This window comes from Condylura cristata, unplaced genomic scaffold (genome assembly GCF_000260355.1).
Source record: "Condylura cristata isolate star-nosed mole 26May11 unplaced genomic scaffold, ConCri1.0 scaffold00029, whole genome shotgun sequence".
NCBI classification, from domain to species: Eukaryota; Metazoa; Chordata; class Mammalia; order Eulipotyphla; family Talpidae; genus Condylura; species Condylura cristata.
Window position 1 is genome coordinate 18,304,358 of NW_004567130.1, and position 24,028 is coordinate 18,328,385.

A 24,028-nucleotide genomic window follows, 5' to 3' on the forward strand; every position below is an offset into this window, starting at 1 on the left:
CCCCCGGTGGGCCCCCTCCCCGTCTCCGGTGACCTCCCCGCTGACCGCCCCCGGTGGGCCCCTCCGGGGCCCCCCCCCGCCGTCTCCGGTGACCTCCCCGCTGACCACCCCCGGTGGGCCCCTCCGGGCCCCCCCCCGTATCCGGTGACCTCCCCGCCGACCGTCCCCGTGGGCCCCCTCCGGGGACGCCCCCCGGTGGCCGCCCCGGGATGACCTCCGGGTGACCGCCCCTGGGGATCCCCCGTCCCGTCCGGGGACCCCCGCGTTCCCGCCCCCGCCCCCGCCCGCCCCCGGTGACCGGGCGGAAGCGCTAATAGTCTCTCCCCTGGACGCCGTCGCCGGGCCCCGCAGAGCTGCCTGCCGAGGAAGGTGAGTGAGTTGTCCGGTACCCCGCGGCGGCGCGCCCCGCCCAGGTGCCGCGGGGACCGACGCCCTGTGTCCCCCAGGGAAGACCCTGCTGGAGCTGGTGATCGAGCAGTTTGAGGACCTGCTGGTGCGGATCCTGCTCCTGGCCGCCTGCATCTCCTTTGTGAGTGCGCGGGGGGCTGCGGGGGCGCGGGCGCCGTTGTCCGAAAGGCCTCGCGGGGGCGCTTTCTGCGGGCTGCGCGCTGTGGACATACGGTGGGGGGGGACTCGCCCCCGTGGCCAGGTGACAGCTGTTCCTGAGGGGCGGCGGGGGGCTGCCGTCAGGGCGACTGTTGACCAAATTTGGTCACCGACCTTCGGGTGTGTGCGGCTGCCTCGGACCCTGAGTGACCCGGAGCCCGGGAGCGCGCCGCGGGCCTGAGGTGGGGGCGCCGGCCGCCGCCGGACCCTGTGTCTGTTTGTTCCGTTGCTCGTCGGGCGTCGCCGCGCGGTTTTCCTAAAAATGGTCATGAAAGGGTCGGTCTAACGTCCTCGCCCGAACGGCAGCGCAGCGTGGCCTTGTGCTTCAGTTTCGGGTTGGGTTTTCGTGTAAAAGCAGAGATGTGAAGTGAAACTCCCCCCGGGCGGCGCTGGGCGATTCTTTGGTGGCAGCTGAGCTCGAGGACCCCTGGAGGGCCACTGCGGGGCCCCGCCTGAGCGCGGTGGCCCTGCCCTGCTCGCTAGCACATGACAGGCAGCTGCCGGCTTCTGGGAGCTTTTTCCTTATTTTAAGACACATTTAACGCACACAGAACTGTGGTGCAGGCCAGAGGTGTGGGGGTGAGAGGATGCCCCAGCTGCAGAATGGGGAGCAGGACAGCGGATCCCCTGGGATACACAGCTGAGGGGATAGCGGGGGACAGGCGGGGGCTGCGGCGCATCCTTGTACCACGGGGTGTGGGGGGCATGAAGCTTCCCCAGGTTTAAGGCATGCAGGCAGCATGTCTCAGGCACCCCCTTGGCATCCTGCGGCCGCTGCCTTGCGAAGCTGCGCTGTCGCCATTGAGCCTCCTGAGGCTGCTCCCTGGTGAGAGGCAGGGGCAGAGCTGGCACAGCTCTCCGATTAACTGGTTTCCACATAGGTCGTGGACAGGGCGGCCATGAGGGCTGTTGGCCAGCGCCGGGCTTTATGTAAGCTGGCCGGCGCAGCTGGGGTACTGAGTAGGTGCAGCTTCGGGGGTCGCTGCCAGGGCCCGGATGCTGCCGGCCAGCCATGTGCACGCCCGGTGTGCCTGAGGCCTGTGTCCTTGGCTTATTTTTAATGTGGGGGACAGCGATGACCCGGGCTTGTGTCAGCATTTGAGCTGAGGGAGTTTGTTTGCCTTTTACTTTACCAAGTCATCGCTTAAGGGCCTGCCCAGGTTGCTTCTGTAAGTGCCTTCACTGGGTTTTCGGTTTTTGTTGGGTTTTGCGTTCTTTGTAGGACTGTTTTGGAGTTGGAGTCTGCTACTTTTTTGGCTCGGGAGATGAACGGTTAAATTTCTAGTCGTGGATTGTTTAGCAGGAAGAAGTGGAGCTGTGTTGTTACTATAGAAATCAATTCAAGTCATCAAACCCGGCTGGTTGAGCTTCCGTGGGCTGGCTGCTGCGCAGGCCCTTGGGGGCAGCAAACTTGTCCCTTCTGCTTTCACAGGGGGTGTGGGGGCGGCCCAGCAGCCGGGGCGACTCCAGGCCTCTGCCGGAGTGGCCGCCCTGCTGAAAGCCACTGTGACCTGGAGGGTGAAGGCGAGTCACTGCCGACACCCGCCAGGAGCTGGGCTCGGAAGGGAGCGGCCCATACCCGGTGCTCTCGCTCTGCCCTCTGGCCTCCCTGCAGCCTGTCATGGTCCTCGGCTGCTTTGCCAGGGGACACTGGTGACCGGTGCACGGCCCAGGTCCCTCACCCCGAGTCCACGTTCTTGGGGGGAGGTCAGAAAGGGTGACTGGGCGGTGGGGGTAGGACCCGAGGGAAGTGAGGCAAGGGCAGAGACGTCTGTGGGCCCCCGTTTGCCGCCATTTCTGCGCCTGTGCCCGGCTGGCGCTCCTGTACCTACCCTGCGGGCTCCAGGGCCAGAGCTTGGGCAGCATCTGGACCCCTACAAAGATGAGTTCCCTAGAAAGCCTGCCTGAGCGCCTTTGACTTGACACACGTTTGGGTTCGTATGGGTAACATTTGTGAGATGTTAAATCTGTTAGCTTTGGTGTTCTCAGAACCATGCATTTGGGGAGTTTTGATACTGAGTTATTTACATGGTTAGATTTTAGCGTTTTCTTTTCAAAAAGGGGTAAAATGGGGCTGTTAATTAGCTGATGTGACTAATGATTTAGGTCCTTTTACATGTGGTTTTGATACTGAGATACATTCTATTGTTTTTAAGTTTCAGCTGTATTCTCAAGTCTGGAAATGTTGAGTGTTTTCACAGTAACGCTCTAGAGCCAAAGATGTAGTTTCTTCTAGCTTAATAGATACTCGTCATTTATTCCTTTATTTTTTGGTGACAGAACATTTCCTATCCCAGAAAAATTGCTTTTTTCATTCTTGTAAAGTGCCTTTATTTATTTTGCTTCTTTAAAAAAAATTTTAAAAATTTATTTATGCATGCAAGAACTGGGGTACATATAGGTCATGTACGGTGGTGAGAGAAGTCCCCAGAGACAGAGTAGGGAGCAGAACAGGCAGGTCCGCTGAAATACACTGCTGACGTGGGGCATGTGGGTCACTCCCTGGCCAGGGATCGAGCTCAGGCTGCAGGGCTGGGACAGCCGCATAGTGCTGGGACACAACCCCTTGGGTCTCCGGGGGGCTATTTCGTATAATAGTGAATGGGTGCTGTGGTGCTAATAAGGTCTTAGAATATGTAGGGACAGTGGTCAGTTTGCTTCTTTGACCCCCATCCTGTGGAGTCCAGTAGGTCAGCAGCATCTTCCCAAGCACAGGAGAGGTTTCCTCTCTGTAGGATAAAGCCATGTGGGACACACAGCAGAACTGGAACGCAGTTGACTGGGTTGATTCTTTCCAGTTAAATGAAATATGCTCCATCTTCCTTTTGAGCTGTTGTTAATTCTTTTCATTGTATGTGGTTTTGAAAATAGATTAAGTAGTCAGAAAAAATTGGTTATCAATTTCTTTAAAGCTTTAATTGCTTATGCACACAGAACTGGGGTGCAGGCCAGAGGGGCAGGGGCAGTGAGAGGCTTCACCAGAGAGAGTGGGGAGCAGAGCAGTCCGACGGACGAAGTACGCTGTGTGCACTGCTGAGGGGAGCAGCGGGCGGGGTCAGGAGAGGTCTGCTGCGCACTAGGGGTCAGCTCTAGGGCAGGGATCGGACTCATGCAGAAGGGGCTTTCGCTTCTCAGTGCTGCACTTTTTACCTGCTGCACCACCAGGGAGGGTCGGGTTATCGCTTTAATTCTGTTTCGCACCATCCTTCCACCCAGAGAGATCTGCCCGCTGGTTGTTCGTCACTCGGTAACTAGTGACTAGAGAGCCGCGTGCCTGTGTCCTTGAACAAAGCACTAGAATCGCAGCAGAGAAGGCGGGGACCGCAGTAGGCGTCGGAGGGGGCGAGCGCCTCTTGTGCCCTGGAGTCCACGCGCTGCTGCTGGCCGCTGCAGTCCTCTTTCCGCCAGCTGTTCTGGGATCTGGCTTTAAGTGTGTTCCTCCGGCCTAGCTGCCAAGAAGGAAACTCAGGCCTGCTTTAACAAGGTGCGAGGCTTATCTTGCAGTTGCTAATGTCTCACTGACCTTTTGCAAAGGTCTCGGTTACTCTTCTTTCTTCTCCCCAGAGCTAGTTAAGTCCTTATTTCTGACGGGTTCTCCTTGGCAGACAGCTGAAAGACTGGTCTCTGAACAGCTGTGATCTCTATCCCTCCAAGTTTATAGCTTCCTGGAGAAGTTTTCTCTTGGCCTGGGGCCTGGCCTCAGGCTGCAGCCTGTAACCCTGCTGCCATGGTGACCGGCACAGCACCCCCCGCCTGCCCCTGCGCACAGGCCTGGGTTTTCCCTTGCTTCAGCTGATAGTTGTTGGACGTGGCCTGTAATTATTTCTAGTCTGGGTTACTGTTACCTAAAAGACTAGTTTTTGGCATTCTGAGTACATAGGTGGCCACATGGTTTCATCAGCAATGACGACAGTCGCCTTCACACCACTCTGCGCCTTTCCCATGTCACTTGTCATCCTCGTGGGTGTAAGACCCTTTCTAAGAAGCATTTTCTTGTGAAACATACTTAAAGCAAGCTAAAGAAGCAAAGGCAGTTTTTTTTTTTACTTTTTTTAAAGATTTATTTATTTATTCATACAGAACTGGGGTACAGGCCAGAGATGCGGAGGGTGAGAGGATTCACTAGAGACAGAGTGGGGTGCAGAACAGGCAGATCGAAGAAGTACACTGCTGAGGGGAGCAGCGGGCGGGTCAGGAGAGGTGTGCCACGCCATGTGGTTTCCTCCGGGGGCAGGCGGGAATCGAACTCATGAGGAAGTGGCTTAAGCTTCTTTGTGCAGTGCTTTAACCCGCTGCGCCACCAGGGAGGGCCAACAAAGGCAGTTTTTACCTCCCAGGTTCGCTCACTGCCTGTCTAGAATCCTGTCTGGATCGGCAGACAGATTTGGTGCTAAACTTGGAACCGTCTAGGGATTCTGTCGCCTTGTTCTTTACTGTGCAGATCTGAGATTCCCGAGCTGCTGGGTTGGAAAGTGGTGTGACTCTTGGGTGGCTTTTAAATCTTTTTTCATTTACTTTTGCATATAAGAACTGGGGTGGGGGCCTACCTGGTGGTGCAGAGGTTTAAGACAGCGCTGTCTGGCCGTGCACAGCCCTGCAGCATGAGTTGGGTTGGCACTCCTGGGCCAGGGAGTGACACCAGGGCGTGGCAGGGCCCTCCTGTCTCACCTGCTGTCCCCCGCCCCCCCCCCTTAGAAGTGCACTCCAGTAGATCCACCTGTTCTGCTCCCCAGTCTCCCTGACTCCTTGCGCCTGCGCCTCTGCCCTGCACCCTTACTCCTATACTGCTGCACCCTGTGAGTGAGCTCCCTGGCTGGCCAGGGGTCGCACTCAGACCGCAGTGGCTGGCAATAGCTTGCTAGTGCTGATCCTGAGCCCCCCGTTTTTGAATCTTAATGGGCTTGTGGCTGTAAGAACCAGGAATTAATTCTCTGCTCCTTTTCCTCGGGCAGTGTTCTGTGTTCGGCACTTATTCTCTCTGAGGGGCTGTACTGTCACACAGGTCATGGAGGGGTGAACTTCAGGATGGCCTTTGGTTGTGCCCAACAACCTGGCGTAGTTCTTTTTATTTGCAGGTTTATCTTTGCATAGAACTGGGGTGCAGGCCAGAGTTGTGAGGGTTGAGAGGAGTCCTCAGAAACAGAGTGGGGAGCAGAACTGGCGGATCCCGTGAGATACATGGCTGAGGGGGACAGTGGGGAGACAGGGGTGTCTGCTGTGCCCTGGGGTGGCTCCCCGGCCAGGGATAGACTCGGGCTGCAGTGGTGGGCCTCGATGGCAGTGCTGATACGGGCCCGACCTTGCAGTATTTCTAAGAAAGAACATGTTTGCTATGAATTTCTGCCACATTCGTAGTATTGATGGGAATAAAACCTCTTACCAACTTTTCGATGATTGCCTTTTATTCAGCAGAATCGGATTTGTTTCATTTAACACATGCATGACAAATGTAAGTGGGATTACTTCTGATTTGATGTACCCCCTGTGTTTGGAATTTAAAGCAGGCTTCTAATGTGGAATTAGCTGTTGCGTAATGATTGCGGAGGGCGCCGCTGTTTGTTTTCCAGGGAGGTAGGAAGCGGGTTTCGCATACTGTATCTAGAGATTCTTCAGTCTTCCACGCAGCCGAGGCCTAACACTGTCGCCATTTCTCTTCCAGGTTTTGGCTTGGTTTGAAGAAGGTGAAGAAACCATCACGGCCTTTGTAGAGCCCTTTGTGATTCTGCTCATACTAGTCGCCAATGCGATCGTGGGCGTGTGGCAGGTGAGCACCGCCGGGTTGTGTTTCTGTGAGTGATGGTGGCTGTGCTGACGGCTTGCTTTTCCTGGCGTGCTGTTGAAAATCTTCTGTGGAACGCGTGCATGTGTTTTGTCTTTGTCCACTAATTTATTTAATGGCACATTTCTGGAGATCTCATTCATTCTTGGCTGTGAAGCTGCTCATCCTTTATGGTGGGGTGGAGTTAAGAGCAACAGGCAGGAAAAGCTACTTGAGGAAAACAGCAGTGTTCGAGAACCAGCATTTGTTACTGTAAATCTGTTTGCCGCCTGTGAAATACTTCATAAAGTCAGTGCTTTTTTATGCTTCTTGGAACTTGGGGTGGGTGGGGTGTGGGGTGGCTGAGCTGTAAAAGTTGACTTTCCCCTTTGAGCATCCTTGAGGATGCTGTACTGTGGTTGCCCAGGCACTTTTTAGTCACCGAGTGGAAGGCCATTTGCTGCAGAAATACGGTGGACCCCGTCACTTGTCACGTCACAGAATCGTTCTTCTGCAGATAACCTAGTCTGAGAACTTTACTTTGTTGATCTGATTTTTTTTTAATAGACTTTGGGACGAATACTTTTTAAGTTTAGGTTTTTGATGTATCGTTACCCTTCTGAAGATTAAAACAGTACCTGTTGTTCTTTGTACTGACGTCTTAGAGACATCTTAGTGCTATTGGAATCACAAACTTGGGTCTCATTAGTAAACATGGAGGCCTTTTTTTTTTGAAGATTTTATTCACACAAGAGCTGGGGTGCAGACCAGAGGTGTGGGAAGTGAGAGGATTCACCAGAGACAGAGCAGGGAACAGAACAGGCGGATCTACTGAAATCTACTGCTGAGGGGAGCAGCGGGGAGACAGGAGGGATCAAACTCCTGCTTCAGGGGCTGCGGCCAGCTTCATAGGGCCGCGCTTAACCCTTTGTGCCACCAAGTAGACAATTTTAACTGGAGCAAAACAGGGTATTCTTGATATTTCCTTTACATTGAGCAGTCCAGGTAAACACCTTGTTAGAACCTTGAAGACAGGGAAATAGAAGTAAAACTGCCACAATTCAGAGTTAAATACTCTAGTACTTCTGCTGAGTATAAGGTGGTGTGCAGTAAGCAAACCTGAGAGGGACTGAGCTTTTTACCGTGAATTTCTCAGATGCAGGCTTCTCTGTCCTTTCTGTGGGCATACACCCCAGAGACACCCGGTCTCTGCCCTTGGCTGTGCCATCCGAATCCCCTTCATAAGCAGGTTTAGGGACCGTCTGCAGAGCCTGTTAGTCAGCAGGTGAAAGTATACTCCTGAGATAGTGAAAGTGGGCTCTAGCCAAGTAAAACTACCCTGGAGAGCTTCAGCCTGGCGGGCAAAAGCTTGAGGAAGGGAGACATTCCGGTGCCCCGCCAGCGCCGTCTGGGCACACAGGTTTGCACCTTCACTTCGGATGGCTTGTTCTCCAAAAAAGGACAAATTTGACACACAGGTATTAGTTTCTGTCTGAATCCCTGAAGGAGGCCTCCTGTAGCCTTTCCCCAGCGTGGCTCACCTTGAGCCTACAGCTTTGCTGTGACACCAGAACAGCTGCACGACCAAATCTCGGCGATGGGGCGCTGGCGTACCCGGTGTGCCCAGCCTCGCTTAGTGGCGCTGGGTGCCGTCTTAGACTGTGACCTCCTAGTCTGTCACTCACAGTGCCTGGGCCTGGGCACGGTCCTGAGCACCTGATGTGGCTCGTGAGCGCACACCAGTCTCGGGAGGTCGCGTCAGTGTCGCTCCATGGGCAGCAAGCCAGTGTTGGTAGTGCGTGTGGAAACCCTGGCTGGGGCCTAGTAGCTGAGCCCAGTGGCGCCTTGTGGTGCAGCAGGGGCATGGGAGCGGCTCTTTCTGGCGGGGGAGGGCTGTGTCCCTTCACCATGGGGTGCCTGTCTTCACTTTAGACAGAACCGTAAGGGTCCCGGTGCTGTCACTCGCCCTGAGGTGGGAGTCCTGCAGACGTCATATGTGTGCTCTGTGTGTGTGTGTGGGGGGGGTTTCCCACGAGGATGCTGAATTTTGATTCCTCCAAAGTCGGGCGCGGCAGCACCCACTCACTCGTCTGGCCTTTCTGTTCTGCAGGAAAGAAATGCCGAAAACGCCATTGAAGCCCTTAAGGAGTATGAGCCGGAGATGGGCAAGGTGTACCGGCAGGACAGGAAGAGCGTGCAGCGCGTCAAGGCCCGAGACATCGTCCCCGGGGACATCGTGGAGGTGGCCGGTGAGGGCTGGGGCTGCTTCCTTCTGAGCCCGCACGAGTCGTGTTTGCCAGTGTCATGCCACAGAGGCAGATGTGTGGCTTTCTGGTGGCACCACTTTGAAGTGTCTTGGCACCTCTGTTCGTGTGGAAATGTTTTTCAGCCGGCTGTTGAGTTGTTCCTGTTCTTTGAGAACAGCAGGGTGTGGGTCGGACCCGGACCTCCGTGCGCCGCTGTGGTTGTGAGCGGCTGCTTGGAGCGCTGGTTAGGGGCATGGCGTGGCCGCTCCTGTCTCAGCTCTTTTCTTGCCTGTCACGTTGTGCTGGTGCTGCCTGGCTGACGCTGGGCTGGGGGCCTAAGGTGTTGGTAGGGCCACGGCGAGGCCCTGGGGTTTCTGGGCTGTTGGGGTCCGTGCCTGTCAGTTCTCTGCTGCAGTCACCTCATAGCATTTTACACCCCCTGGCTCAAAATGCTGCTCACATGGCTTCTCTCTCTTGCACTCTCTTCATTTTTTTTTTTTAAGACTTATTTAAGCATCCAGAACTGGGGTACAGCTCTGAGGTGTGAGGTGGTGAGAGGACGCCCCAGAGACAGAGTGGGGAGCAGAACAGGCAGGTACCCTGAAACCCACTGCTGAAGGGACCAGCAGGGAGACGGGAGGGGCTACAGTGCCCTGAGGTCACCCCCAGCCGGGGATGGACCCACCTTGTGCCGCAGTGGCTGCGGCCGGCTGCATAGTGTGAGACTTGTCACCTGCGCCACCGGGAGGCCCCTACGTGGCCCCTTTTCTGCAGGCTTTGCGTGCTTCATCTTTGTCTCGTCATCTGAAGGCGGCCTGTGCGTCTTGGCTCACACCCTGGTTCTGGCTCTGCAGAGGGACTGCCTTGTCCCGTGCGCTCATCAGCCCTGGTTCCCTGGGAGCAGCGTGCCACGCGCCACGCTGTTGCTCAGGCCTGCAGGCTGCGCCTGCCACGGCAGTTCGCTCGCCCACAGCAGCGGCCCTGAAGAGCCAGGTCAGAGGGAAGTGTTTTGGCTGTTGGAGGCTTTTTTTATTTTGACACAATTTCAGGCTAAATGTGGCGAAATAGCAAGAGAATTCTCCATCTCAGCCTTTACCCAGATTCCCCAGATGTCACCACTTCATCACAGGAGTGCTGTCCTCTTCCTTCTGCATGGCTAGGTCTGAACTACCTGGGCGCGGTCGGTCGGTGCCAGCTGCTGCTCCTCTGCGCACCGTGCTGCGGGCCTTGCCAAGGACGCGCTGCCAGCTGGAGATGCCCCTGGTTTAGAGGACAACTGGCCAGTGGGAGTGGGTGGGATTCCGGCAGTGGTGCAGAAAGTGGGTCAGACCACAGGACGCTGCGGCCAGGGAGGCGGCTGTAGTCTCCAGGTGAGACGCCAGGCAGGAGCGTGGAGAGCCCTGAGAAAAGGCCTGCAGAGCCAGGGCGCCCAGGGGCTTGTCAAGGTCTGTGCCGGTCCCCCGAAGCCCCTGAAAGCCGGGTGGTGGAGCTCTGCCTTCACTGCGCTGTTCCCCTCCGCGGAGCTGCGGGCTGGCTCCCAGCTCTTGCCGTCGCCTGCGGGAGCCTGCATTGGCATCTCACTGCTTGAGGCTCTTCTGAGGAGCCCCCGTCGCCCCCTGCCCCCGCACCGGCGCGTTCCAGCCTCGCGCCTTGTTCCTTGGAGTTCAGCTGCTGTCCTGGCGTTCACTGGAGGCGGCTGGCCGGCCCGGCTTGCTGACCTCATGGCGTGCATGTCCCAGGCACCGTGTGGCCACACCCTGGCCGCTGGCGCCCTGTGGGGGTTCCTGCGGGGTGGGGGCAGTTGGTTCCCTTGGGGAGGAACTCTGAGGCCCGTGGCTCCGGCTCCCGTCTCCGCCTGTGCAGTGCGTCTGTCACGAGACCGTGCGTCTTGCCCGGTGCCTCTTGCTGTTTGTCTCGTTGCTCTGGGAGGGCCAAGTCGCGGCAGCCATAGTAGCTGTCCAGTGCGCTCACAGAGCATGGCGCCAACCTCTTGTCGTGGCCTGACAGCCTGGTCACAAGTCCGTTATCACATGTCCTCATTGGGCCTGCTGTGGGGATCCGGACGGTTGTATGTTCGCTTTCCAGTTGGAAGTGATGTTGCACTGCACGATTGCAGCCAGAGCCCTGCGCAAGAGCACTGACTCCGAGGCACTGGCAGTGAAGCATGAGGGCCTTTTGGAGAGTCAGACTGCGCCGCTTTCAGTGACCCAGACCCGCCGATGCTTATCAAGACGACTGTCGGCCCTCCCCGGGGGCGCAGGGGCTTGTCTTGGCGCTGCAGAGCTATTCGATTCCCAGCCCGGGAGAGAGCCCACCTGTCTCTGGGGCGTCCTCTCACCCCCTGCACCTCTGGCCTGTACCCCAGCTCTTGTTGTGCGTAAATAAATAATAAAACTGGAGAATAAAAACAAAGATAGGTCTAAAATTCTCTCGTCAATATTAGTCTCATGTCGGCCTGAAGGAATAACGCTGAGTTGTGGTTTTGGGACACGGTAACACACAAACTTAGGAAATCATCTGAGTGTGGAGGAAAGGGTCTTTCTAATTAATTGAAAAACAGACTGTTGTGAACTTTCTTGAGGATGGAGGCACGTACCAGGCTGCTGTTTTGCTACTTGGAAAAGGAGCAGGCCTTTCTGTAGCCGTCGTTGGGACACCAGGGTTATGAGCTCCCCGGGCTGACCTTTCCCGGAGACTGCTGCTAGCTGTGCCTGCCACCCTGCCCTGGTGCTTTCATGAGGGAGTTTAGGGGGTGCAGGAGATTGGGTTTGGGACCTGGTGTGTGGGCTAACTTTCCCAGGGGTATTGTGTGAGCACGTGTGAGTCTGAGAGATACACAGGAGCCAAGTAACGTGGGTTTGGCTGATAAAAATACGGGAGCAGTCACACGATGCTGGTCATCAGAAATCGCCGTAGTGTCATAGTAGCTTAATCTGGGGAAATACTTTCCTGGGTAGCTGGAAACCCAGAGTGTAAAATTGAGTAACATTTTGGGATCCTTTTATGAGAGGAACAGCATTCTGAGGCTTCCTGATTTAGCAGCTGATACTGTAAAAGTGGAGCAAGCTGTGACAGTCATAACAGTCTTGATATTAGATGGGGGGGGTTCAGTACATGGCGGGGTGGTGTGGCGCTGTTTACCTCAGAAGGCCGCTGTCTGCAAAATTGTTTTAAGCAAACTTTGGCTCTTGGGAATCCATCGTTGGTGAGTAGCACAAGAACATAAATATCCTCAGATGACTTCTATTCTGAAGTATACTCTGTGGCGAATAATTTTATGATTATGTAAGTGATAGAAATGACACAATTTTTTTTAAAGGTTTTATTTATTTTTGCATTGAACTGGGGTACAGGCCAGAGGTGCTGGGGCAGTGAGAGGTTTCATCAGAGACACAGTGGTGAGCAGCTGGGAGACAAAAGGGGTCTGCTGTGCCCTGTGGGTCACTTACTGGCTTGAGGATGGAACTCGTGTTGCAATGGCCAGGGCAGCTTCATCGTGCTGCGCTTTGACCTCTTGCGCCACCAGGGAGCGCCATGATAGAATTTCGTAACCATTTCTAGGTCACAGTCCCTTTGAGAATTAATGAAACCCATGGACTCTCTCCAAAGACACCTTCAAGATCTGGTATGCAGTTGTGGGACTTCTTAGCCTTTCTCTGTTTTACCCATTTTGTGCTGAGGCATACCTTAATGTCTTGCAATCCTTAATTCTGGTTTGGTTTCTGAAGGAAGTGAAATCACTATTAGGAAGAGACATCTGCATCCTGTCCATGCGTGTTGTAGCACTACTTACAGCAGGCACAGCGTGGTAGCTGCCTCCGTGACAGTGAACGAGCGGAGTGCGATGTGGCGGTGGCCCGTCCTGCATCATCGAGTGACACGGGAGCGTTCGGCAAGTGTGTGGTGGGGACTTCACGGTGTGGTCACAGAGAGGTAGATGGTGTCACCCACTGTGCATATTGGCCAGACGCGGAGCCTGTTGGTGCAGCCTCGTACACACGACCCCTGATGGCTGAGGGTGGCTGGACACCGGGGATGACCGCGCGGCCGTCGCAAGGAAGCACACCTGCCGTCTGTGGGCCCCAAGGTGGTTGTGCTAGGTGAGAGAAGGTAGCAGCGCAACACCGTGCGCTCTCACTTGTTGTCTGGTCAAGTCAGGCCCGGAGAAACAGACGCAGCCAGTGGCTGCCAGAAGCAGGAGCAGGGCAGCTGTTCCGGTGCTCAGGTGGCTGCGAGACAGATGTGTCTGGGGAGGGGCGTGCGGGGTGGTGGCTGTGCCGTGCTGCATGTGTGCTTGTCACGAGGAGAAAGACTGTCAGGGAGGCGAGGGTGTCCCAGTGTGGTGGTCACTCAGCATGTGGTGAAGAGATTGTGTTCTCACCTGACCCAGTGTTACAGGTTGAGGCTCAGTAGAACTGGGGAGACAGCGAGGAGCCCGTTCAGTGCGAATTTCAATAGTATGAGTAGAACTGTCTGGTTTGAGCATTTGCATAGTGCTGCTGGGGCCGCCCAGGGCCAGGCCCTCAGCCTTGTCAGCTCCTTTACAATGCCCCTGAAGGGCCGAGACATCAGTTTTGTGCTGTGGAGCTGTGCCAAGGCCTGCTTCCTTTCTGGTGCTGACTTTATAGCGGAGTCGAGACCCCTCTAGAACCGGATGGGAACTCAAATAAGAACCGAGGCTTTGTGATTTGGCCACGAGAATGTGGCAGCCCATGGCAGCACTAGGGCCGCCGTGGCCGGGTGTGGTTCTTCCCAAGGTCTCTTCCCGTGCCGGTCTGGGCTCTTGCATTGTTCGCGCGGAGTTATGTGGGACACTGGACCATCTCGGTGCTTCTCAGTGCCCGGACTTGAAAGCAGTTATATCAGATGGCGTCTGGTCAGTAAGTATTCTGGAGGCTTCTGCCTGGCTGCTTAGGGACAAATGTTGGGCCACCTTGCCTGTCCCGCCAGCTGCAGCCCGAAGCCTGTCTGATAGGTCCCTGCCCCACCGCGAGGCTGCCGGTGCACTGCCACTAATGCCGGAGTGGGTAAGCCGGCTTCAGCCCAGTCTGAGGTCTCTGGAGCCTGGTGTCTTCGTGCGCCCAGCCTGACGGCCTTCAGCCTGGCCATGCCCGCTATGAGCTTACAGAGAAGCTGACTTGCGCACCTGCTTCGCTCCCCGACACGTGACCCCTGGCCCCTCTCCGTGCTTGCTGCGTGGCGCCCGCCGGATGGTGCTGCTCCAGCACATGGTGTGTGGGGCCGGCCTTGGCGGGAAGTTGGGGGAGACAGGCAGGAGGATGTGGAGGCAGCGGGGCGCGGGAAGAGGGAAGCTGAGCCGCACCGTGGGCAGGAGTGGGTGGCTTTGGGCGAGGCGCCGAGAAGTGGCAACTGGGGCTGCGACCGGAGTGACGATGACAGTGGCATCCTCAGCGTCTTGTCCTCGGCGGCTCCTCTCCCCAGCAGATCGGGGGCGAACGCCATACACTTCCCTGTTCACCCCAAGGCAAGTAGGCAGTCAGGCCTCTGAGGGAAGATCTTCCTTCATCTTGCCTGACTACAAAATTGTGGCTCAGATAGAAACAGCGAAGGTGCTTGAGTCATAGCTCCGTGCTCACGTGATTTAGGTTCATCAGTTCTGTGACCTGCTTTCTCCTAGAAGACACCGAAACAGGAGCGGTGTGTAGAGAGAGGGTGACTTCTAGCCTCTCTCCGCATTTTTCCCAGAAAGACTTGGCTCCCTCTGGAGCCCCTCAGTAAACGAGGGTTTCTCTCCCTGCACATCCCTAGCTCACCAGAAGGCCTGTCCGGGCAGTGCTGGCTCAGCCCAGTGGCAGCTCTCGTACTTCAGACACGTGATGCAGAGTCAGAGTTCACGTCCTGCCCTGGCCCTGCCCGCCAGGTGAGGAGCGCTGTATGCACCGCAAACCGTACAGGGGGGCGCCCTCCGCTCACCGTCGCTGTGTTGCACCGGGAGTGGTGGCGTTGGCGAGCGCTGTGGGCTGACAGCCGAGACCTCAGCTTCAGAAGTGCCAGGTCTAGCACGAGTGGGGGTAGCTGTAAGAGTCTGCTCTGTCATACACCCCCTGAGCCCAGAAGAAGGGAGAAAAGGTCCCGGAGCCGCCCCGGGGCCCTGTGCTGGGTGGGCCTGTGGGAGCTGCCTGCCCGCCCCGCGACTGGAGACTCTGGTTGTGCTAGGAAAAGCGTTTGTGAGTTCTCCCTGAGGTGCCCCGGCAGGCCCTCTGCCCCCCAGCTCTAGTGGCGCCCTAAAATGAAGGCCTGGGCCAGGGCCAGGCCGGGCGGGGGGCTTTTGGAGTGTCTGGCCCACACCCGCATGCCTCGCAGGGGAGTGGCAGCCCCAGTAACCCCCCAAGGATCTTTGCCCTATTTCACTGCTTTCAGGCTTTCCTGGCCTTGACCTTCCACTGTATTTGGGGAGCTCCTCAGAGTCAAGGATCCCGGCCACAGCAGGTGCGCGGAGCCATATTCTGAGGATGGTCCTGAGACGCTGGCTTCGGCCCCCAGAGGCCTTTTGATGATTTCTGGAATTTTTCACATCTCCCTACTAGAATGGCTCGTTGGAAGATGGAAAATGGAAGAACTTGAAGTCGCTTTTAAGGGTTTCCTGGGCTTCTGCTCACGCCTTTGGCATTTCAGTCGCTTGTGTGTGGTCAGCAGTTAGACGCATGTTCCCTGGGTGTCTGTGCAATATGGACACCAACTCCACGTCCTTATGGGCCTCTGGGGGGGCAGCTGGTTCCGCACACACCGGCGCGAGTTGCGGCGGGGCAGTTTAGTGCTGACCCTCCTGCCCAGGGAAGGAAGTGGACCTGGGTCGGTTTCCTCAGAAATGTGACTCTTTTTTTTTTTTTTTTTTAAGATTTATGTATTTATGCACACAGAACTGGGGTACAGGCCAGAGGTGCGGGGCGGTGAGAGGATCTGCCAGAGACAGAGTGGGGAGCAGAACAGGAAGATCGGCGAAGTACACTGCTGAGGGGAGCAGCGGGTGGGTCGGGAGAGGTCTGCTACGCCATATGGGTCACCTCCTGGGCTGGGGATCGAACCAGCCCTGAAGCGGCTGTTGTTAGCTTGCAATGCTGAGCTTTAACCTGCTGTGCCACCAGGGAGGGCCCAGAAACGCAGCTCTTCCCAGACTTCGGGCCTCTGGGTCAGTGAGGTAGTGGCCAGCCCGCCCCACCGCCACTAGACTTGCTACTGGGGTGCTGGGCGCAGGCGCTGTCCAGGGTGCAATTGTTTACAGGGTACAGGCCAGAGGGGGATCAAGAGGGCGCCCCACAGAAGAGTGGGGAGCAGAACAGCCGAGGCTCTGAGACACAGCTGGGGGGCCGTGGGAGCCGGGGCCTGTGGGTCGCTCCCATGGTCGCTCCCCTGCCAGGATGGAGCTTGTGCTGCAGCGGCTGTGAAGCCTCATGGGGCCTAGACTGGACCCTGCGCCCTGGGAGGCCCCTGCACCCCGGAACGTCCCACCTGGGAGCGGCTTGAGTCAGGGCTCAGCTGGAGGGGGCAGCGCATGTGTCGTGTGTGTGCGGAGTGTGGTGCTGGAGGCTGCTGCGCTGGTCAGACAGCAGGCTCCCCGCAGGGTTCTGGCATCGCTGTGGGCGGCCGGGGAGTTTTCCGAGGAACCTCGTCCTTGCACGGACTCTTTGCTGTCTGGGCGCATCCTGAAGGGGCCATGCAGCTGTTGAGGCCTGAGCCCAGCATTGGGGCCCCGTGTGCAGCGCAGAGTCCGCTGAGGTGAGCAGCCCGGCCCGTGTGCCTGCATGTTGCTGCCTGTTGCGTCAGTGTTGCCAAGTGCCTGCGCCCCTGGGACGGCGCTTCCGGGACCTTAAGGGTTTGAGGAGGCGATGCCTCCTTCCCTGGCTCTCACGGAGCTGAGGCCTCACCAGTGAAGTGTTCCCCGGCCTGGCTGGCCGCCTTGCGTGCAGTGTGAGAGTCGGTTCGTGAGACAAGTGGAAGTGCGATCTGTCACGCGGTTTGCGCAGTCGCACTGCTTTTCACATCAGGCCTTAGCTGCTGCCCTGCGTGAGGCCCGGGGCTCCACCAGGGAAGGAGCTGAGGTGCCCTGTCAGGGGCTGCTAGGGGCTTTCGCCTGGAAAAGACCTCGGGTGCTTCAAACATCTCCTGGCGGCTACACAGGAGGCTTTTCCACCTACTTGGCAATTCGATTTTAGAAGGCTCTAGAGAGCGCAGGTTGACGGCCGCCTCTGCCTCGCCTGTCACACGTGGGGTTGCTGCGGGGCGTGCTCGCTGGTGCCCCAGAGATGCCCTCCCCAGGGCGCCACAGACCCGCACAGGGGGCATCAGTAGGAGGCTAGCGCTGATGCTCCCCGGCTCTTGGGTTTGGCGATGGGACGAGATCTCCCTGAGCGCCCCCGGCCCGGCCACTTCTTGTCATCTTTATCTCTGGGTTGTTTTTTAAATACGGTGCAAACTAAAATTTCTAGACTTCCTAGCCACTGGAAAAATCACTTTCTGAATGTGGTGGCGTGTGCACTTTCTCATCTACGGCTGCTGGTCACTTAGTGGTCTGGAAACTTCGTGTCTCGAGCAGTTTGGGGTCTGCTGTCTGAGGACAGAGCACTTGAGCAGTTTGTTTCTTACTTGCGATACTGTGAACCCGAACAAGAGACTTTGTGACTTGAGGATAAGTAGCCTTCTCTCGTGTAAACGACCCGATGTCTGTCCTGCATATGGGTCTCCCTAAAGATCGTACCTGTGTGCAGGCAGAGCCCCCTTCATGCACAGTGCTGTTGGGACTCTGCCTCACTGGTCTTTATTTTTCCTTCCCAATTAGTTGGTGACAAAGTTCCTGCCGATATCAGATTGACGTCCATCAAGTCCACAACGCTGAGGGTTGACCAGTCCATCCTCACAGGTAAGCGTCACTGAGCGTTGGGGACCTCCCGCCTCGGCACCTGCCGGACGCTTGTCTCTGTGCTTTAGCCGCTGGGCTTCTGTCCCTTGTTCATCTGTTGTCAGTATGAGGCTTACGGGAATCATTGAAAAACGAAGCCTCCACATCATAAGGCTTCTTGTTTTATCAAAAATTAGTTCTGATTTGAAAGAAATCACCAGTGTTGTTTACTTTTTTAAAAAGTCACAAATTCCTTCATTAATACAGGAAAACATCTTAAGTCTCAAATGTTCCCTTGGATGGAAAGTTAATTAACGTCGTCTTTAGTGTTCCTTTTCCTGGGAAAACAGGCCCCGAGCTATAGTTTTTTTCCAGTGGAGGAATGCTAATCTCCTAGGATGCACTTTGCCATGATCCCGCGTGCAGCTGAGTAGCCACGCGCGCCCCCAGCGTGGAGACTGTTCTGCCTGTCAATTCGCATATGTAGTTCCTGGCTTGTGTTTGACAGAGGCGCAGCTAGGGCGGAGGGCTTGTGCGGCGGGAAGTCAGCGGCCAGAGGGGCGTGTTGGAGCAGCACCAGCCCGAGGGGGGGGGGGGGGGGAGAGCCCGGAGTGTCTCTGGAGCATCAGCTGAGACCCAGCTACCCTCGTCACAGCAGCCAGCCGTAAATGGATGGCGGCTTAGAACGCCAGGGGCTGGGCCGGTGTGCGGATGGAATTCAGTTGTGCCTGCAGAGGTGATCACGCGTACACTGTTCAGGTTCTTGAATTTCTTTTTCAGTGATCACACTGCATAGGTTCAGGCTCCATTGAAGGCCCAAATTCTGTCGCCAGGTCTCGAGTCAGTATGTTCCCTGACATTTGATCTGGCAGCCGCAGCCCGTTGCCTGTCAGCTGGGTTTGCCCCGGCCATGTGATTGGCAAGCGGGTTATGGACGGCCAAGGCCAGGGCCAGCAGGGTGGTGTTGAGTGGCAGCGAGCACTTCTCTTGCTGTGTGGCCTTGGTGCAGCTGCTGCGCTTCCGTTCTGCTCCTTGACCGAGTCTGGCTAGTGTAGACAAGCCCCTCTAAAGCTCGGTCGCCCATCTTGGTGTTACTGTGCAAACAGGCTTCTCAGCAGATGCCCGTTCGTGGGTGGTGACATCTGCCCGCTACACCGCTGGCGTGTGCGTGCACAGCAGTATTCGACAGATATGTGAGAAACGTGTTCAGGCTATTAAAGCTAAAATGACCCTGGAAATAAGTTGAGTAACTTACTCTAGAGCGCAAAGGTAATTGGCTTTTTATTAAAGAACTAAGCTCCCCTGTTTTGATACGGTATTGATTCAGTCTTCACATTCTTTGCTCTGAAATTGGTTGTGACTGAAGTTTTCAAGCTCCTCTCCTCTGAGCGACTCGGGCCTCTGTCCCGGTCCTGGTGCGGCCTGCGTGAAGGCGCGCGTCCGGGGCTGGTGGGCCCCGTGCAGCCCTCACTGCCACTCCTCCCAACCGTGCAGGTGAATCTGTCTCCGTCATCAAGCACACGGACCCCGTCCCTGACCCACGCGCTGTCAACCAGGATAAGAAGAACATGCTCTTTTCCGTAAGCTCGTCCTCAGATGTATTTCTGTTTGGAGCTAGTTTGTTTTCAAGTGGCAGGCCTCGGGTCAGCATGGGAGCTGACCGTCCACGGTGAAACCCACCAAGAAGTGAAGTTCGGGCGCTGGGAGGGCTGGAGAGCTTGCAAGTTGGTTTCATTGAGTTTTGAGTGCTTGACTTGGGGACTTGTGGTCCACGACGGCTCATTCTTATTCCAGATGTGGGGGAGGAGAGAGAAGGGGTGTGTGTTGGGTGGGGGGGGGTCTCGGGGGCTGGAGCTAGGGAGCGCTTGGAGTTCAGGGCTGTGTGCCTTTGGAAACACTGGGAACACAGGCTGCAGCCATGCTCAGCCCAAGGTTCGTCCGCAAGCCAGGCTCAGTGTTGGGAAAGGGGCTCTGGGCAGGTCTGGGCAGAGCAAGCGCCCCTCGACTGGGAGAGATCAGGTGGTCGGGTTGGTAGTCCAGAGAGAAGCCGCAGGCAGGACTGAGGGGACGGGTCCCAGGGAGTCTGCGCCTATTGGCGCGGGCCTCGTGCCGCCTGGTAACAGCTCTCTCTACCCCAGGGCACAAACATTGCGGCTGGAAAGGCTATGGGAGTGGTGGTGGCCACTGGCGTCAACACCGAAATCGGCAAGATCCGGGACGAGATGGTGGCCACAGAGCAGGAGAGGACGCCCCTGCAGCAGAAGCTGGACGAGTTTGGGGAGCAGCTCTCCAAGGTCATCTCCCTGATCTGCATCGCTGTCTGGATCATAAACATCGGCCACTTCAATGACCCGGTTCACGGAGGCTCCTGGATCAGGGGCGCCATCTACTACTTCAAGATCGCGGTGGCCCTGGCGGTGGCGGCCATTCCCGAAGGCCTGCCTGCCGTCATCACCACCTGCCTGGCTCTCGGCACGCGCAGGATGGCAAAGAAGAACGCCATTGTTCGAAGCTTGCCGTCCGTGGAAACGCTCGGCTGTACATCTGTCATCTGTTCGGATAAGACGGGCACGCTGACCACGAACCAGATGTCCGTCTGCAGGGTGAGCGCCGGCCCGGGTGCGAGTCGCACAGTTTCTCGCATGGCAGAGGAATCCTTTCGTTCCTGAATCATTTCTGGGACTCGCCCTGGGAAGCAGCCACAGGCTGGCCGCACGCGTAGGTGACTGCGCCCGTCTCCCCGCTCACCAGCGCAGCATATACGATGTAGCAGTCGCGCTGGTGGGAGAAATCTGGTCCTGAAGCACAGGGCACTGTCATGGTCAAGACACAGTGCTCACAGCTCTGCCCCGCGGGTGTCTGTGTCCCTGCCGCCGGCTCTGGTTTCTGGGGTCTCCGCACGTGCGCTGGGGCTGAGCTGTGGCCTGCTGCTTCCCGGGCAGGCAGGTTAGAGTGGTTAGCCGAATCTGGAGTGCAAGCTGGGCTTTGAGCCCGGTTCCGCATGACCTGCCCTGTTACCTGAGGAAACTGTTGCGGAATTCTGCTCCAGTATTAGGCTGGTGAAACTGTTCTGGTTCCTGTGTGCTCCCCAGCTTGACTTCAGTGTCTCCTTCTGTAAGGAAGCAGCGTCCTCCTGTTCTGTGCTACCCCAGTGGCAGTTGCTGCCAGTCGGCCCTGTGTGGTGGCTCCTGCAGTGGTGCGGTGGGTTAGACCCCGCCGGCCACCCAGAGGTTCTCCCCGCCCCCAGTAGTCACCCGTCTGCGAGTCCGTGAGGCGCCGAGTGCCGGTTTAGGTGTCTGGGGCCTGGACCTCGGCGCAGCCCCCAGGAGTTTCCCCCTTGTGAAGTGTCATCGAAGCTTGGAAGGGCAGCTGGCGTCTCGCGCACGAGCTTTGACGCCTTTGTGGTCCCGCTCTGTGGCACGTGGCACATGGCGGCTCTGCCACCAGCCACGCGCGGCAGCAGTGCACAACTTTTGTAAGAGGCGAGCTTGGACTTCTTCGGGGACGCACAGTGGGTGCACCTGGCCCTGGCGCTTCCATGTAGTGCTTGTGTCACAGGGAGCGTGTCCCTCGGCCTCACCATTTATTCTGTGTCTGTCAGGAAGCAGGAGGGAGCCGGTGAACTCGCTGCTGTGACCGGGCGCAAGCCCTCCTGGTGTCACGCTGGAACCCTGTCGGGTGCGACCACGCTTCAGCCTCCTCGTGCATTTTATTTAAAGTGCCGAGGCTGCTCTAGTTCTGGGCATACTTTTGAAATAAAGAGTTTGGAAATTCAAGTGCTACATGTAGCAAGTCCTGCGACCCCGAGAAGGCATTGCAAAGTACAGATGAGCCGATTTCCTTGGAGACTGAGTTGAAACGCTCCAGAAAGAGGCTTTGAAAGCAGTAGAGGACTCTGTCTACTTGAATCGAACATTCTTACAGTCCTGGTGGGCCACAGTGTGGTCACCTTGTTTATTGATGTACACAGAACTGGGGTATAGGCCAGAGGTGTGGGGGTGAGAGGATGCCTCAGAGAGAGAGTTGGGAGCAGGACAGGCAGGTCCCCCAGAACCCACTGCCAAGGGGAGATGGGAGAGTTCTGCTGGGCCTTGTGGTCACTCTTTGGCCAGGGATGGACTCAGGCTGAAGCGGCTTCGTAGTGCTGAGCTGTAACCTGCCACATCACCAGGGAGGTCCCTGGCCACCATCTGAATTGCTTGGCATTCCTCGGAGATGTCGAGATGGTTAACCTTTTAGGAAGGTTTCTACAAAAGTTTTGATTTGCAATAAAAACACAAATCAAAATCCTAAGACTTACAAGCCAGGGCTCTGAATTGTAGCTGGAAAGCAAACCAAGAAATGTCTCCTCGTGAGAGCTGCCTCATGTGGCTGTTCCGAGAGGCGGGGTTCTCCCCGTGGGGGGAGGGGCACCTGGGGGGCAGGGCTTGGCATGCCGCTGCCCCTCCCCTCCCCCCCAGGAGAGGGAGCAGAGAGGAGCCACCTGGGGTGACCAGGGGTGTTTCCGGAGCTACGGGGTGTCAGCTGGGTTTTCCTGGACGTGACTTAGCTCTGAGACGGGGCCTGTCACTGCTCAGCCAGCCGCCCTAGACCCCGGGTTCTGCGTACCCGCAGAAGACTGCCAGTCCTCTGACCCGGAGCTGTCGTGACTCGGTCTAACGGGGTGTCCTCGTTTCCCGTGCCCCGCGCCTCCCTGAGGGTGGCCAGTCAGGATGGTAGCATCTAGTGGGAAGATGTCCAGCTGATCTTTGATGCTGTGCTTCTTCGAGTGGTTAGTTAGATGGGGAGACAGGCTTTCCCTTCCTGCTGTATACGCGCATCGTAACGCTCCTTCCTGTTCCCTGCAGATGTTCATTCTGGACAAGGTCGACGGGGACACTTGTTCCCTTAACGAGTTCACCATAACCGGATCGACTTACGCACCAACTGGAGACGTGTACGTGGTCCCTCCTGCCGGGGAGAGGCCGGTGGTGCCCCGGCCTTTTGTGGCTTTCTGCCGGCGGCTCTGAAGAGCGACGTGTTTCTGGTCCATGTGATCCAGTGTTAGAGCAAACAGGGCCTCAGCTAGTGACTTCTCCTTTGGCTTCCAGTTGAAAGCAAAAATTATTTTTGCTTTTGTAACTTTTTCGTCTGTTTAAATTTCGAAAACTAGTAGCCTTTTCTGAATGGGAATTGAAGACAGCAGACGTTATCACAGGCCGGCCCAGGTCATTGTGTGTCCTGAGCCTTTTCTTCCGGCTGTTTCTCCTGCAGTTTGCAGTTCCTAGTTCACCGACAGCCCTCTGCGGTCTCAGCACTATCAAACCAGTGCACATGAGGCTCCAGTTCTCAGGCGGGGTTTTGTCCCATACGGATCACAGTGCTGGTCAGAGTTCATTAACTCGAGTGCCCGGTCTGTCCGGTGAGGCTGGTGTCAGAGACTGTTCTGTCACTCTGCACCAGACTCCAGCTGCCGCTCAGCCTCCTGTGAACACTTGGCCCGTCTGTTACCCCAGAGCCCCGTGGATGGTAGCACCTCATTCTCAAAAGTCAACAGGTGTGACCTGTGCCCTAAGACTGCTTTTCTTCTGACAGGCATAAAGACGACAAGCCGGTGAAGTGCCATCAGTACGATGGCCTGGTGGAGTTGGCTACCATCTGTGCTCTTTGTAATGACTCTGCTCTGGACTACAACGAGGTGAGGCCTCTGGGGCGGGGCGGGCCAGGTTTCCGGGCTTAGACTCCTCTCTCCCTGGGGCCTGTGGGCCTGGGGTGGCTCTGCATGACCACCCCAGCAACCACCTGGCTGAGCGCTGCGCCGACCTCACAGAGAACAGCGTGCACAGCGGGTGACCGGGGACACACACAAACCCAGCACCAAACATTTGCTGAAATTGTGGAGTACAAATTTTGCTCTTTTTTGTTGTTGTTAAAGATTTATTTATTCATACAGAATTGGGTTCAGGCCATACAGAACTGGGGGATTTACCATGGACAGAGTGGGGAGCAGCGGGTGGGTCAGGAGAGGTCTGCCACGCCATGTGGTCACCTCCGGGCAGGTGGGGATCGAACTCACGTGGAAGTGGCTTTAGCTTCTCAGTGCTGTGCTTTAACCCGCTGCGCCACCAGGGAGGGCCAGATTTTGCTCTTTTAAGTTGGGTAATGTTATGCCTTTGAGGACAGCTGAGGGTGAGACATAGGGGTTGTGATGACGACCACCTTCTAGAAAGATAAACTCAGACACACTTCATGTTCCCTTTTTAATTGTAAGGAATTAGTTTCCTAGCTCAGAGGCAAACCAGTCCCCATCAGAAACGGTGTGATCACTTTAAAAGTTCAGGTCCTGCTGAAAGCTGCTTGCGTCAGTGCTGTGGTTAGTGGCCTCTCCTAATCGAGGCAAGTTGGCAGGCCTGTCTCAGAGTAAAACACAGCCCTGTGCTTTGAGTATATTTTGAGTTACCTGGGTCTTGCGCTCCAGAATGGGATAAAGCTGACCACAGGAGAGTGGACACAGGAGAGGACGGACTGTCCTCGTGGGAGAGTGTTGTGGGAGATTTGCTCGAGGCTGCCCTCCCTCTTGAC

The 24,028-nt window shown here is 56.6% G+C and overlaps 1 protein-coding gene across 1 annotated transcript in view; it reads left to right on the forward strand.

Annotated features, from left to right (window-relative positions):
• The first annotated feature begins 350 nt into the window (after positions 1-350).
• The window catches only part of ATP2A2 (ATPase, Ca++ transporting, cardiac muscle, slow twitch 2), a 31,810-nt gene continuing 8,132 nt past the window's right edge, over positions 351-24,028 (forward strand). The window contains exons 1-9 of the mRNA XM_004691023.2: positions 351-369; positions 447-529; positions 6,266-6,370; positions 8,475-8,613; positions 17,408-17,488; positions 18,962-19,047; positions 19,606-20,070; positions 22,315-22,403; positions 23,042-23,144. Coding sequence (XP_004691080.1) covers positions 8,526-8,613; positions 17,408-17,488; positions 18,962-19,047; positions 19,606-20,070; positions 22,315-22,403; positions 23,042-23,144 — 912 coding nt within the window. The 5' untranslated portion in view covers positions 351-369; positions 447-529; positions 6,266-6,370; positions 8,475-8,525. The remainder of the gene's footprint in view (positions 370-446; positions 530-6,265; positions 6,371-8,474; positions 8,614-17,407; positions 17,489-18,961; positions 19,048-19,605; positions 20,071-22,314; positions 22,404-23,041; positions 23,145-24,028) is intronic.